Consider the following 15,097-nt stretch of genomic DNA (forward strand, 5'->3'; position numbering starts at 1 on the left):
TCTCACCTATAGGCTATATTTTATTTAACTAAGCAAGTCAGTTAAGAACAAATTCTTATTTACAATGACGGCCTACCAAAAGGCCTCCTGCAGGACAGGTGCTGGGATTAAAAATAAATCAAATATAAATATAGGACAAAACACACATCACGACGAGAGAGACAACACAACACTACATAAAGAGACCTAAGATGACAACACAGCATGGTATAGCAACACAACATAACAACAACATGGTAGCAACACAACATGGTAGCAGCACATAAACATATCTATCTATCTATATATGATAATGGCTTGTATAAAATTAAATGTCTTATGAATGGGAGTAACAGGGATTCTCACAACTCATGGGGATTATTAGGAGAGAATTGACCAGCTTTATACTAACGTGTATTTAAATATGAATTTCCAAAGCCAACATTAGATAGCTAACCCTTCCTCTAACCTTAAATTTACACCTATGATTTTATTACATATGATTGTCCTGCTTTCATTCCTATAGGAAATTATAAATATAAAAGTTGAGTAATTTTAATAACAAATGTATTATTTTTGTTCTATTTTGTTGATAAGCTCCACTGAAGGGCTACTCCTAAACTTCTATAGTATGACGTCGTCACCATACGAGTCATCCACACATACCGGTACTCACTATGCTTAGTAGGCTTAGGAAGTATATGAGATCAAACTTTGCTTTCCAAACCTATTTTTGAAAATAAATTGTGTGCCAGTAATGCTGAGGTGCGCCTGCGCAGGTCATATGTGTGGCGCAGCGTCAAAGGCAATGCATCTCAGTGGTAGAGGAGTCACTACAGACCTTGGTTCGATTCCAGGCTGTATCACAACCGGTCGTGATTGGGAGTCCCATAGGGTGGCGCACAATTGGCCCATCGTCCGGGTTAGGTAATGGCCGGGGTAGGCGTCATTGTAAATAAGAATTTGTTCTTAACTGATTTGCCTAGTTAAATACATTAAAGTGTGTGTATATATATTTATATATAATATATGTGTGTGTATATATAATATATATTTAATATAATATATATTTATGTGTGTATATATAATATATGTGTATATATAATATACATGTGTCTATATATAATATATATTTATATATAATATATATTTATACATAATATGTGTCTATATATAATATATATTTATGTGTATATATAATATGTGTGTGTGTGAGAATCAATCATCCGGGATTTCTGACGAGTTAGCTAGGATTCGCATTACAGTGGGTACACTCGGTTTACTCCGGTGCAGCAGCCACATATATGCTCCGTATTGAAACACGTGATCCGTCAAACCATGTCATGAAAATAATATATCTCTCACAAACCGTTTTACCGCATACTTTTATGACGTTATTCAGTGGTTACTTTTATGACGTTATTCAGTGGTTACTTTTAGCTGCTTTTGCGATGGTGGTGGTACACTGTAAATCGCATGTAATATAATCCACATTCCTAGACATCAAAGTAGCGCTGGAGTCCCGAGTAGCTTTATCGAGTGCACCCTCTCGGGAATTTGTGATGAGGCGGGAAATGGCGTCCGAAGAGCCCGTCGATGGTCTGTGGTTCTGAACACAGCTGGCAGCGATAACGACGGACAGACCTCTCTCTCGGTGGCCGCACCGTTGCGGCTACCAGTGTGGACAGGCAAGCGGCAAGTTTGGTTACGAATTTATTTGCACCATCGGTAAGTAACGTTAATTGTTTATGGCTGTGTCAACATGTTTTTTTTTTTTTTGATTCAAACGATTGCCATATCACCAGTGAGCACCTAGCTAGCCAGCTTGATGTAGCTTTTAAAAATGCTACCAGCTAACGTGATTAGCTATCTATATCTAGCGACGATACTAGTCATTTGATTTATTAAAACTAATATTAAAACTGCTGACCGATGTTATGCATGTTGTTTGGTTGGCAATCGTGAAATCAAAATGGCTAGCTAGCCTGCTAATCTTAAGTGATGGATACCGTTAGCTAGTCGCCAGACAACTATTCCGTTACTTTTTTAAAATGTTAAATCGTTAGTCCCAATTTCGTTGGCTAGCTTTGCCATCTTACTACCTGTAATACCTGTATCTCGTTTTAGAATGGCCGGAATAAAATAATTGGGGTCGCTAACTGTTTTGGTTAGCTAGCCAAACACTGGTTACATAACAGTTAACTGGCTAATGTAATGTTCATGCTTGTCACTCGCTGTTCACTGGCTTGCTAACAACTGCTAGCTAGATACTAGCTAACCCATTACTAATGTTTGGAGCTATATATGTGGTGGCATTTGGTCAAGTCTCATATTTATTTGGTTTAACGTCCTATGTGACTTGTCTTGTGAAAGGGATTTGTCGTCTTGACTAGTTACCTAGGTCTCATACTAGCAACTAGTTAAAAGTTTGCCAACTTCAGCTAGAAGGGGGAAAAAAAGCTTTGCAGAACGAACACCGCCCACTTTCCTGGTAGTGTTCATAAAATAACTACAAGTACTGTAGCATAGATCCCACTGTGGATATGTTATTGTGAATTTAAATCTGTATTCTGAAATATTTATACATTATAATTGCAATGACATATAATTATTAGATTAATTATATAGTTATAATTCTCAATACTCTTTATTTATTTTATTTTTTTAGATATAGTCGTTTTTGGGGAATACAAATGTCAAGAATATGCCAAACATCCTAACAAAGTAAAAATAAACACATTGTTAGGGCTATAACAAATAAATGTGATGTGGCTGTATTAAAGCTTTGACTTGGCTACATGTCACCTCACTGGTTTCCTGTGTTGTCTTTGTTGTACTTGTAATATATATTGCCCTGTCTGCTTGCTGTGCTGCCACACCAGTCTTCCATGTAACGTGTAGGATGATGAGGTTGAGAGTGCGGAAAGCTTCTCAGCAGACCAGCACCAAACCAAAACCTGGTCCCAAATCCAGCCCCGGCCGTCCAGCCCCAGCCTCGGCCCCCCGCCCAGCCCAGGCCAAGAGGAAACACTGTGAGGTGGAGCCCACTGCTGCGACCAGGAGAGGCCTCAGAATGCAGAAGAATGAGACGGGCCTGTTTTCCACCATCAAGAAGTTCATCAGGGGAAATGCTGTCAAGGTGTGTTTGTGTGAACTGTTTGCAAATGCTCACATTTTGGGTGGCAGGTAGCCTAGTGGTTAGAGCGTTGGGCCAGTAATGGAAAAGTTGCTAGATCGAATCCCTGAGCTGACGAGGTAAATATCTGTCCTTCTGCCCCTGAACAAAGTAGTTAACCCACTGTTCCTAGGCCGTCATTGTACACCGCTCAAAAAAATAAAGGGAACACTTAAACAACACAATGTAACTCCAAGTCAATCACACTTCTGTGAAATCAAACTGTCCACTTAGGAAGCAACACTGATTGACAATAAATGTCACATGCTGTTGTGCAAATGGAATAGACAACAGATGGAAATTATAGGCAATTAGCAAGACACCCCCAATAAAGGAGTGGTTCTGCAGGTGGGGACCACAGACCACTTCTCAGTTCCTATGCTTCCTGGCTGATGTTTTTGTCACTTTTGAATGCTGGCGGTGCTTTCACTCTAGTGGTAGCATGAGACGGAGTCTACAACCCACACAAGTGGCTCAGGTAGTGCAGCTCATCCAGGATGGCACATCAATGCGAGCTGTGGCAAGAAGGTTTGCTGTGTCTGTCAGCGTAGTGTCCAGAGCATGGAGGCGCTACCAGGAGACAGACCAGTACATCAGGAGACGTGGAGGAGGGCAACAACCCAAGAGCAGGACCGCTACCTCCGCCTTTGTGCAAGGAGGAGCACTGCCAGAGCCCTGCAAAATGACCTCCAGCAGGCCACAAATGTGCGTGTCTGCTCAAACGGTCAGAAACAGACTCCATGAGGGTGGTATGAGGGCCCAACGTCCACAGGTGGGGGTTGTGCTTACAGCCCTACACCGTGCAGGATGTTTTTCATTTGCCAGAGAACACCAAGATTGGCAAATTCGCCACTGGCGCCCTGTGCTCTTCACAGATGAAAGCAGGTTCACACTGAGCACATGTGACGGATGTGACAGTCTGGAGACGCCGTGGAGAACGTTCTGCTGCCTGCAACATCCTCCACCATGACCGGTTTGGTGGTGGGTCAGTCATGGTGTTGGGTGGCATTTCTTTGGGGGGCCGCACAGCCCTCCATGTGCTCGCCAGAGGTAGCCTGACTGCCATTAGGTACCGAGATGAGATCCTCAGACCCCTTGTGAGACCATATGCTGATGCGGTTGGCCCTGGGTTCCTCCTAATGCAAGACAATGCTAGACCTCATGTTGCTGGAGTGTGTCAGCAGTTCCTGGAAGAGGAATGTATTGATGCTATGGACTGGCCCGCCCGTTCCCCAGACCTGAATCCAATTGAGCACATCTGGGACATCATGTCTCGCTCCATCCACCAACGCCACGTTGCACCACAGACTGTCCAGGAGTTGGTGGATGCTTTAGTCCAGGTCTGGGAGGAGATCCCTCAGGAGACCATGCCCAGGCGTTGTAGGGAGGTCATACAGGCACGTGGAGGCCACACACACTACTGAGCCTCATTTTGACTTGTTTTAAGGACATTACATCAAAGTTGGATCAGCCTGTAGTGTGGTTTTCCACTTTAATTTTGAGTGTGACTCCAAATCCAGACCTCCATGGGTTGATCAATTTGATTTCCATTGATAATTTTTGTGATTTTGTTGTCAGCACATTCAACTATGTAAAGAAAAAAGTATTTAATAAGAATATTTCATTCAGATCTAGGATGTGTTATTTTAGTGTTCCCTTTATTTTTTTGAGCAGTGTAAATAAGAATTTGTTGTTAATTGACTTGCCTAGTTAAAGGTTAAATATAAAATAAATTGCGGCACATCCCATTCATGTCACGGGATGGATATTTAGCGGTTTTACACGCTTCGTGTTCAAATAATCCAAATGACTTTGTTGAGCTTCACAATCAATTTGAGATACTTTCAAATGATTTGGACACAGTGCGGGAAAAATACTAATATCGGTCTCATGACTTGAATGGGATTTGTACCTCAAATGCTAAAACATTAGCATTTAGGATCAGTACCAGGGGAAACTAAAGCAAAGCATGGATTCCTGTCATCAAATTTTATTTGTCTCATGTGCCTAATACAACAGGACTTTACCGTGAAATGCTTTACTTACAAGCCCTTAACCAACAATGCAGATCAAGAAATAGAGTTGGGAAAATATTTCCCAAATAAACGAAAGTAAAAAAAAAAAATCAAATAAAAAGTAACAATAACATACAATGACAAGGCTATATGCAGGGGGTACCAGTACTGAATTAATGTGTGGGGTTACAGGTTAGTCAAGGTCATTTGTACAGGTAGGTGGGGGTAAAGTGACTTTGCATAGATAAGTGTAAAAACAAAGGGGGATAAATGTTAATAGTCTGGGTGGCCATTTGATGAATGGTTCAGCAATATTATAGCTTGGCTATAGAAGTAGTTAGGTGCCTTTTGGACCTAGACTTGACACTCCGGTACTGCTTGCCGTGCGGTAGCAGAGAGAACATTATGTCACTAGAGTCTTTGACCGTTTCTTTGGGCCTTCCTCTGACACTGCGTGGTATATACAGTACCAGTCAAAAGTATGGACACACCTACTCATTCAAGGGTTTTTCTTTGTTTTTACTATTTTCAACATAGTAAAGACATCAAAACTATGAAATAGCACATGGAATCATGTAGTAACCAAAAAAGTGTTAAACAAATGAAAATGTTATATTCTTCAAAGCAGCCACCTTTATCTTGATGACAGCTTTGTACACTCTTGCCATTCTCTCAACCAGCTTCACCCGGAATGCTTTTCCAACAGTCTTGAAGGAGTTCCCACACATGCTGAGCACTCGTTGGCTGCTTTTCCTTCACTTTGCCGTCCAACTTATCCCAAACCATCTCAATTGGGTTGAGGTCGGGTGATTGTGATGCCAGGTCATCTGATGCAGCCCCATCACTCTCCTTGGTCAAATAGCCCTTAGACAGCCTGGAGGTGTGTTGGGTCATTGTCCTGTTGAAAAACAAATGATAGTCCCACTAAGTGCAAACCAGATGGGGTGGCTTTTCGCTGCAGAATGGTATGGTAGCCATGCTGGTGAAGTGTGCCTTGAATTCTAAATAAATCACTGAGATCATCCGTTCACCAACTCTGTGTCTCACAAAGACGTGGCCTTCACCTGCAACAGCTTTCAGTGGCTCATAATTTGTAATATATATATATATATATATATCACACAAAGGTAACCCACTTCATAACCCAATTGTGAAACAATTTATGTAAACTGTCATTATTTGTTGCTTATTTTCTACTTCTTAGATGCGTATAATCACCTAGCCTGGTGGGAACCAGCCTGATCACTGTGTTCACCATATAATCTCCAGGCTATAACCTAGCCTGGTGGGAACCAGCCTGATCACTGTGTTCACCATATAATCTCCAGGCTATAACCTAGCCTGGTGGGAACCAGCCTGATCTCTGTGTTCACCATATAATCTCCAGGCTATAACCTAGCCTGGTGGGAACCAGCCTGATCACTGTGTTCACCATATAATCTCCAGGCTATAACCTAGCCTGGTGGGAACCAGCCTGATCACTGTGTTCACCATATAATCTCCAGGCTATAACCTAGCCTGGTGGGAACCAGCCTGATCACAGTGTTCACCATATAATCTCCAGGCTATAACCTAGCCTGGTGGGAACCAGCCTGATCACAGTGTTCACCATATAATCTCCAGGCTATAACCTAGCCTGGTGGGAACCAGCCTGATCACTGTGTTCACCATATAATCTCCAGGCTATAACCTAGCCTGGTGGGAACCAGCCTGAACTCTGTGTTCACCATATAATCTCCAGGCTATAACCTAGCCTGGTGGGAACCAGCCTGATCACTGTGTTCACCATATAATCTCCAGGCTATAACCTAGCCTGGTGGGAACCAGCCTGATCACTGTGTTCACCATATAATCTCCAGGCTATAACCTAGCCTGGTGGGAACCAGCCTGATCACTGTGTTCACCATGCTATTTCACTTCACATTTTCTGATCTCTGAAGAGAAATAGAAAGGCGAATCAATTGATCAGGTTGGTCCATTATCCACCAGAATAATCATAACCAGTATTGATCGTGTCTGATCAGTGCTCTGTTTGTGTGTGTGACCGTCCAGTATCTTTGAGGAAGGGCTAGAAGCTGATCTACGCTGCTGTGACCATTTAATGAACCACTGGTAAAGACATCCTAACTGCCATTGATAATAGAACAGTGACTGTGTTCACAGAAACATGTATGGAGACTTGCAAGATGATGTGATGAAGTCCAGACTGACAGACAGGCTTGATACTGATGTCTCTGAATGGAGAGAGACCTGGCACTCTGTACTGATGTCTCTGAATGGAGAGAGGCCTGGCACTCTGTACTAATGTCTCTGAATGGAGAGAGGCCTGGCACTCTGTACTAATGTCTCTGAATGGAGAGAGACCTGGCACCCTGTACTGATGTCTCTAAATGGAGAGAGACCTGACACTCTGTACTGATGTCTCTGAATGGAGACACCCACATCACCCCCCCCCCCCCAAGCCAAGTTACATTTGGCTTCTGTTTCTTGAGGAGCGAGCCCCTCCCCCAAAAAAGAGGCCAAAATCTGCAGGTGCAATTCACCTTTTTTAAAGTTAAAATGGCATTTTAATCTTAAAACAGTTGAAGAGGATTAGCATCCTAAATTAAAGCTACAAGTCAGAAGGTTGCCATATTGAATGTTGCTTTCAGCAAGTTGTGACACTAACTACTAGTCCCTCTACTCTGCTTCCTTTCTGTCAGATGGAGCATGACATCCCAGCTAAGAGGAGTCGTGTTGATTGTAAAGTGGACAGCAGCAACCTGATCACGTCTTCTCCTCATCCTCCTAACAAAGCTATCCCCAGGGGCTGCAGGAGAAGCGCTAACAAACCTGGTGAGTCAAGACATTCCTCTGGCATAATTACGCAATGAGGCGCGAATTGGTGTGGTATATGGCCAATATACCACGGCTAAGGGCTGTTCTTATATCCTGCGTTGCCAAAAAGCAGGTGGATTTTGCAGGTTTCATTGGAAATAGTGAAGTTCCCTTGTTTTTCCCCCTCAGATCCAATGACGTTGAACAGTAAGCCCCTGAAGCCCAATGGTAAACTGGAGGTCCCCGTGGAGGTGGCCATCAGCCCTCCTCGCACTACTCTCCTGGGCACCATCTTCTCTCCCGTCTTCAACTTCTTCTCACCTGCAACCAAGACGGGTAACAGAATCTGCCTCAAGCCTCATCATTGTGTCTTGTGTTTTTTGTTGTTTTGTTTTTTTCAACCAGGAAGACCAGTCTAAGAGTGTGACTGGTTACAGATTAAGGCTGTTATTGGACTGAAACACATTTACTCAATGAAGTTCCTCCAACGTGCTTTACTGATCCATGACTTGGTATAATCTGTCTGGGATACCAGCCCCATGGTTAATTTTTTTTACCGGTCCTAAAGGAATTCTCTTATATACCTCCCTCTTCTCCACGTCGCTCCTGTGTATTCCCCTTGTCCAGCCAGAGGTTTTAAATGTAAAACATATTTGTGGGTTACACAAACTTTTTTTTTTTTTTCATCCATGTTCACTCTTCTCTCGTCATTGCCTTATTCCTCTCTGTGAACAGGCGTTAACAAGAGAAGATGCAAAGAATCAAAGAAAATACTTTGTGAGATTAACCCCCTGTGTCTCTCCTGTATCTCCCCGATCTAGCCACTCTTGGGTCTGACTCACCTGGGCAGGTGCTGGAGGCTGAGGAGATTGTGAAGGAGGTGGAGGAAATGTCGACCAGTACCCCCACATCTACAGAAGGCGTCGTCCTGTCTCCTGTTGCTCCAGTACCACCACCAACACCGGCTCCTCTGGCTACACCAGAACCACCTGTGGAGGAAGGGGAGATGGTTACAGAAACAGATACGCCCCTTCTAACAGGTAACCGTGGCGATACGCCCCTTCTAACAGGCCACCGTGGCGATACGCCCCTTCTAACGGGCCACCGTGGCGGTACGCCCCTTCTAACGGGCCACCGTGGCGGTACGCCCCTTCTAACGGGCCACCGTGGCGGTACGCCCCTTCTAACGGGCCACCGTGGCGGTACGCCCCTTCTAACGGGCCACCGTGGCGGTACGCCCCTTCTAACGGGCCACCGTGGCGGTACGCCCCTTCTAACGGGCCACCGTGGCGGTACGCCCCTTCTAACGGGCCACCGTGGCGATTAGTAATCTGGAATATTCAGTGGAATTTTTTACATGCTATGTTTGCTATGTTGAAATACCCGGGGTGAAAAGTAGATGCGAATAAATAAAACCTGTGGATTTCTGTTCCATTTTTAAATATGTCATCCAGCTCCGGTATGCACCCCAGTCAGCTGTTACCCCCACGCCCCTCCCACGGCCCCTGCAGACGGCACCTACGAGGAGGACTGGGAAGTCTTTGATCCGTGAGTACCTACCTCTTAGTTTATTTACCAATTAAACAACGTTTTAAGTGCCCCTCTTTAAATGTCTGTGGAATAATAAGTAGTAGAAATAGGTTGCCCATCTGCGTGTCGTCATCACCATCAAACCAACTGTGTGTGTGTGCAAATGTTTTTATTTTTTTTACTTGAACCAACTAATATCTTCTGTGCCTGCTCTGTTTTCAGGTACTTCTTCATCAAACATGTGCCTCCGTTGACAGAGGAGCAGATAGCCAGGAAACCAGCACTGCCTCTCAAAACACGCAGCACACCAGAGTTCTCCCTGGTCCTAGATTTGGTGAGTAGCACTTTTTTTAAATATTTGAGTCATTAGCAGAACCTCTTGTCTAGCCTGGGTGCCGGTGAGTTTCTGCTCTCTTTTAATATAGCCTGGGTGCCAGTCTACGACAATTGCTTTCCCATTGGAGCGCTACGATTGGTTTCTCAAAATTCTGGGGCTAAGCAAAGGTTAAATTTGGCTTGACAATTGGAGTAGGCAGAAGAAGCACAAACCAATCTGCGACTAGGCTAGCTCTCATCTACAGCGTCCCGTGCATTCAACTAAAGAAGGTTGAACAGCCGCTAACCAGAAGGTGTACTGTTTGTGTCTTCATCAGGACGAGACGTTGGTGCACTGTAGTCTGAATGAGTTGGATGACGCAGCCCTGACCTTCCCTGTCCTGTTCCAAGACGTCATCTACCAGGTACAGGCTGTGATACTATAGAAATCCACAGGTGTTAAGTGATTGTCAATGGGCTTTTTCTCAATTCTTCTTTCCTTGTGTCCTCTCTCTCTCTCCTCGCTTTATTCTCAAACCACATTGTAAGAGAATATCCAAGGGCTTTTTTCCCATGGATTACTTCTATGCGTTTTGAGAAGGAGGAGAGGAGGGGGGGAGGGGGGACATGAGGAATCAAGGTAAGACAAATCGAGAAAAAGCATGGGGTTTTATGTGATTTGTCGTGTTAAAATGGCCAGCTTCAGTCATCTGATTCTAGTCATGGTTACTTCTAGTCAGGCAGCTCAAATCAAATTGTATTTGTCACATACACATGGTTAGCAGATGTTAATGCGAGTGTAGCGAAATGCTTGTGCTTCTAGTTCCGACAATGCAGTAATAACCAACAAGTAATCTAACTAACAATTCCAAAACGACTGTCTTATACACAGTGTAAGGGGATAAAGAATATGTACATAAGGATATATGAATGAGTGATGGTACAGAGCAGCATAGGCAAGATACAGTAGATGGTATCGAGTACAGTATATACATATGAGATGAGTATGTAAACAAAGTGGCATAGTTAAAGTGGCTAGTGATACATGTATTACATAAGGATACAGTCGATGATATAGAGAACAGTATATACGTATGCATATGAGATGAATAATGTAGGGTAAGTAACATTATATAAGGTAGCATTGTTTAAAGTGGCAGCTTAGTGTCCCATTCAGGGGACCCCCACTTTTGTTAGTGTCTTATTGGTCAAGGTCAGCCAATTACTTATCAGCACATCTCGTTCGGCCTAGATTCCCTGGACTTCAGTTAGTGTTGGACCCTGGGAACACCGTATGGTCAGAAACGTCCCCATCCTAATGAGCACTACCAGCGTTTTCCCTCCGTGGGACTAAATCCATGTCTGTCTGATGTTTAAGTGTACGTGTACATGTTGGGTCCCTCTTTCTTCGCTTGGATGGTCCCCCCATGCAGGGGTACTTGTCGGTGTCTTCAACATCAAATTACATAAGTGACCTGAGAACCGGAACATCCGGTGTGCCACTGGGGGGGAGGGATTCCCGAACACCTCCGGTGTGCCACTGGGGGGGGGGGGGGGATTCCCGGGGGGGGGATTCCCGAACACCTCCGGTGTGCCACTGGGGGGGAGGGATTCCCGAACACCGCCGGTGTGCCACTGGGGGGGAGGGATTCCCGAACACCGCCGGTGTGCCACTGGGGGGCAGGAGGGTTTCCCGAACACCTCCGGTGTGCCACTGGGGGGCAGGAGGGATTCCCGAACACCTCCGGTGTGCCACTGGGGGGCAGGAGGGATTCCCGAACACCTCCGGTGTGCCACTGGGGGGCAGGAGGGATTCCCGAACACCTCCGGTGTGCCACTGGGGGGCAGGAGGGATTCCCGAACACCTCCGCTGTTCCAGCCAAGCGCAACAATTTGAACCATCGTTAATGTCAGTTCTCACTGGACATGATTCTTGGTTATCTGAACCACGAGTGGTCAGATGTATGTGGCTATCTTCCGTTAAACTCCCCTTAACCTGGACATCCGTCTCATCCTTGTTCTGACCGGACATTCTGTAGTGGTTGCTACCGGCAACTAAAGTTTCTTATTACATAGATGGCCCGTTGATTTTTCTACAACCGACCCCTATTTTTTTCATCATGCAAAACATATCTTTCAATGAACAGGGAACGCTCTTGACATATGGTTTCCATATGATTCTTTCTTCTCTGCAGGTGTACGTGCGTTTGAGGCCGTTCTTCAGAGAGTTCCTGGAGCGCATGTCTCAAATTTACGAGGTGAGGTCCTATGTGTTTAATCCATAGACATCAGACCACTGTAGACTAGAGTGAAAATTAATTCCTGTCTTGTTCTGTCAATAAAAAAAAATCCCCCACCTGTACTATCCTGATCCTACAACAGTTTTATAACCCCAGAACATTCTTGTCCCTTATCAAAAAAAATCAGTGAATTTTGTACGCAAAAGTATGTAGGCTATTCAATCAAATTTGTGTTTAAAGCCCTTTTTACATCAGCAGATGTCACAAAGTGCTATACAGTAACCCAGCCTAAAACACCAAACAACAAGCAATGCCTGTGAGAATGTCAAGAGTGTGCAAAGCTGGCATCAAGGGTGGCTACTTTGAAGAATCTCAAATATAAAATATATTTTGATTTGTTTAACACATTCTTGGTTACTACATGATTCCATGTGTGTTATTTCATAGTTTTCATGTTTTTTTAGTTTATTCTACAATGTAGAAAATAGTGAAAGGAAAAACCCCTGTCTGTCCTGTCTGTCTGTGACGTGACTGTATTTCCACCCCTATTACTGCACTGCCCTTTCCTTTGGACTGTTGATCCTGTCCCGAACTTGACTCCTATTCCCTGACAGATTCCCGCGGGGTCCCGTTCTCGTGTAAACCTCTACTGTAGACTTCACTGGGACAGACAATCAAACAGAACGGAAATATATAGTAAAAATTATTCTTATGGGTTTCTTGTTGTTCATAGATCATTCTGTTCACTGCCTCTAAGAAGGTGTATGCAGACAAGCTGCTCAACATCCTGGACCCCAAGAAACAGTTGGTCAGGTCAGTTAAATAAAGTTATTGCTTTTGAATGATTACGAATAACCCGTGTTGAGTTGCACCGTGACCTGTATCCCAAATGGCACAATATTCCCCAAAAGTAGTGCACCTATGTAGGGATTAGGGTGCGTGTATAAAGCTTGCGCTAATGTCCTAACACCCACTTCTACACTTGGCTAATCATTTGGGTTATTCCTCTACCTCTCCTACAGGCATCGTTTGTTTCGTGAGCACTGTGTATGTGTTCAAGGAAACTACATCAAGGACCTAAACATTCTTGGAAGAGATCTTTCAAAAACAATAATAATCGACAATTCACCTCAAGCCTTCGCCTATCAGGTAAGCCTTTACAGTACAGCTACTCATTCTATCCCGCAGGAATCGCATACTTAAATTATATGCCCTCAATATACTAAGTATTTTGGATAAAAGTGAGGGCGAAGTGGCATATACGATTCAAAACGTCATGGTTCTTCATCACAGCTTTCCAATGGGATTCCCATCGAGAGCTGGTTCATGGACAGGAACGATAACGAGCTTCTCAAGCTGGTTCCTTTCCTGGAGAAGCTAGTGGAGATGGTATGTACTCATTCTGGAGAAGCTAGTGGAGATGGTATGTACTCATTCTGGAGAAGAGGGAAAATTTAAAAAAAAATATATATATATATTTTTTGAATGTGCATCCAACTCAAACGACTTCCTTATGTACTCACTCAAACATTTGCCCTTGTGCCTGTTAGATTGTCTGTATCCGGCTTTCATAAACAGACCGGTTTCTGTTCTTTCTCTTCCTCCACGGACGTCACCTCGGTCATTTGTGTTGCTGTACTATTTTATGCAACCTCTGCTGTCTGTTCTTACACTCCTCCACAGAATGAGGACGTAAGGCCTTACGTCAGAGAACGGTTTCGTCTTCACGATCTCCTTCCTCCAGACTGATTTATGATTGGTTGACCCAGCAGGCTAACCAATAGAAATATAGAATGTATATTTATATTAGAATGTTCATTCTAATTCTATGGATTAGCCCTGCAGTACTTGGAGAGGGATGCCTTCACTTCAACACAGCGGAGATGAGGAGAATCAAGTTTAACTGACTCTAATGAGGATGTTGTTTTAAATGGATCTCTGCCTACAACTACAACGTTTTCATTACTGATGAAAATACCAACAAAACATCATTACAGAGGATTTTCTTGTTACAGAAAACAACAAAACACAAATCTTTATAATTCCTGAAGCTATGTACAGTTTGAGTATTTGTATATGTTCTGTATTCTCAAACTAAACTGTACCCCCAGGGTAGAGCAGTCCCCTTGTATTGTAAAAGGCTTCTGCCTAGACGGATGGACCTCTTTGTTTATTCCTGAAAGCAGGACCGTGTTCGTTAAGGCACAAACGTTTTGCAACGAAGGAAAATAAAGTGTTTCTGATTGGACAAGTCCAGGCAGAACCTCTCCAATTCGGACCGTTTTCTTCCGTTTTTGGTGCCTAATGAACAAGACCGTGGCGACTTTCTGGGAGATTGTTTCTCATCTGCAGCTACACTTTTGGACTGAATGTCATGCAGTATTTGAGTGTGGGGACCTGACTGCTCCAGACTCATTTTAACAGGAATGGGCAGTCAAACCTGTATAATATACACACTCGATTACATGTGTACATATGACGTATATATTTTTCAGCTTTTCACTGTGCTTCTGGTTTTAGTATGTGTTCCTCTTTTAACTGACTGCTTCTTTTACTTTTTTATTTTTTATTTACGCCTTTGGAAGAAAGAAAATAAGGTGATTTTTCTGTTGTCTGCCTGCAATTTTTACATCCCAAATGGCAGCCTATTCCCTATATAGTGCACTGTTTGACCACAGTCCTATGGGACCTATTCCCTATATAGTGCACTGTTTGACCACAGTCCTATGGGACCTATTCCCTATATAGTGCACTGTTTGACCACAGTCCTATGGGACCTATTCCCTATATAGTGCACTGTTTGACCACAGTCCTATGGGACCTATTCTCTATATAGTGCACTGTTTGACCACAGTCCTATGGGACCTATTCCCTATATAGTGCACTGTATGACCACAGTCCTATGGGACATATTCCCTATATAGTGCACTGTTTGACCACAGTCCTATGGGACCTATTCCCTATATAGTGCACTGTTTGACCACAGTCCTATGGGACCTATTCTCTATATAGTGCACTGTTTGACC

General features: G+C 43.7%; 1 protein-coding gene across 2 annotated transcripts; it reads left to right on the forward strand.

Annotated features, from left to right (window-relative positions):
• The first annotated feature begins 1,538 nt into the window (after positions 1-1,538).
• LOC139406360 (CTD small phosphatase-like protein 2-A) lies at positions 1,539-14,664 on the forward strand. 2 transcript variants are annotated; one of them, XM_071148882.1, is made up of 13 exons: positions 1,539-1,707; positions 2,862-3,118; positions 7,872-8,004; positions 8,176-8,322; positions 8,808-9,026; positions 9,441-9,534; positions 9,739-9,850; positions 10,170-10,256; positions 12,027-12,089; positions 12,805-12,884; positions 13,094-13,220; positions 13,365-13,460; positions 13,755-14,664. In XM_071148882.1, exons 2-13 carry the CDS (start codon positions 2,882-2,884, stop codon positions 13,818-13,820), a joined length of 1,461 nt encoding a protein of 486 aa, XP_071004983.1. In that variant the 5' UTR covers positions 1,539-1,707; positions 2,862-2,881; the 3' UTR covers positions 13,821-14,664. The 2 variants fall into 2 exon arrangements, with proteins under 2 accessions (XP_071004983.1, XP_071004984.1); XM_071148883.1 differs by having other exon boundaries at positions 1,556-1,707; positions 13,365-13,494; positions 13,755-13,884.
• The last annotated feature ends 433 nt before the right edge of the window (positions 14,665-15,097 follow it).

The sequence above is a fragment of the Oncorhynchus clarkii genome, chromosome 4, assembly GCF_045791955.1.
Source record: "Oncorhynchus clarkii lewisi isolate Uvic-CL-2024 chromosome 4, UVic_Ocla_1.0, whole genome shotgun sequence".
Taxonomy (NCBI): domain Eukaryota; kingdom Metazoa; phylum Chordata; class Actinopteri; order Salmoniformes; family Salmonidae; genus Oncorhynchus; species Oncorhynchus clarkii.

Coding starts and splice junctions, on each gene's coding strand:
- LOC139406360 (XM_071148882.1), top strand. CDS start 2,882: ATGATGAGGTTGAGAGTGCGGAAAGCTTCTCAGCAGACCAGCACCAAA. Junction 10,257..12,026: donor TCCAAGACGTCATCTACCAG/GTACAGGCTGTG, acceptor TCTTCTCTGCAG/GTGTACGTGCGTTTGAGGCC. Junction 12,885..13,093: donor CCCAAGAAACAGTTGGTCAG/GTCAGTTAAATA, acceptor CCTCTCCTACAG/GCATCGTTTGTTTCGTGAGC.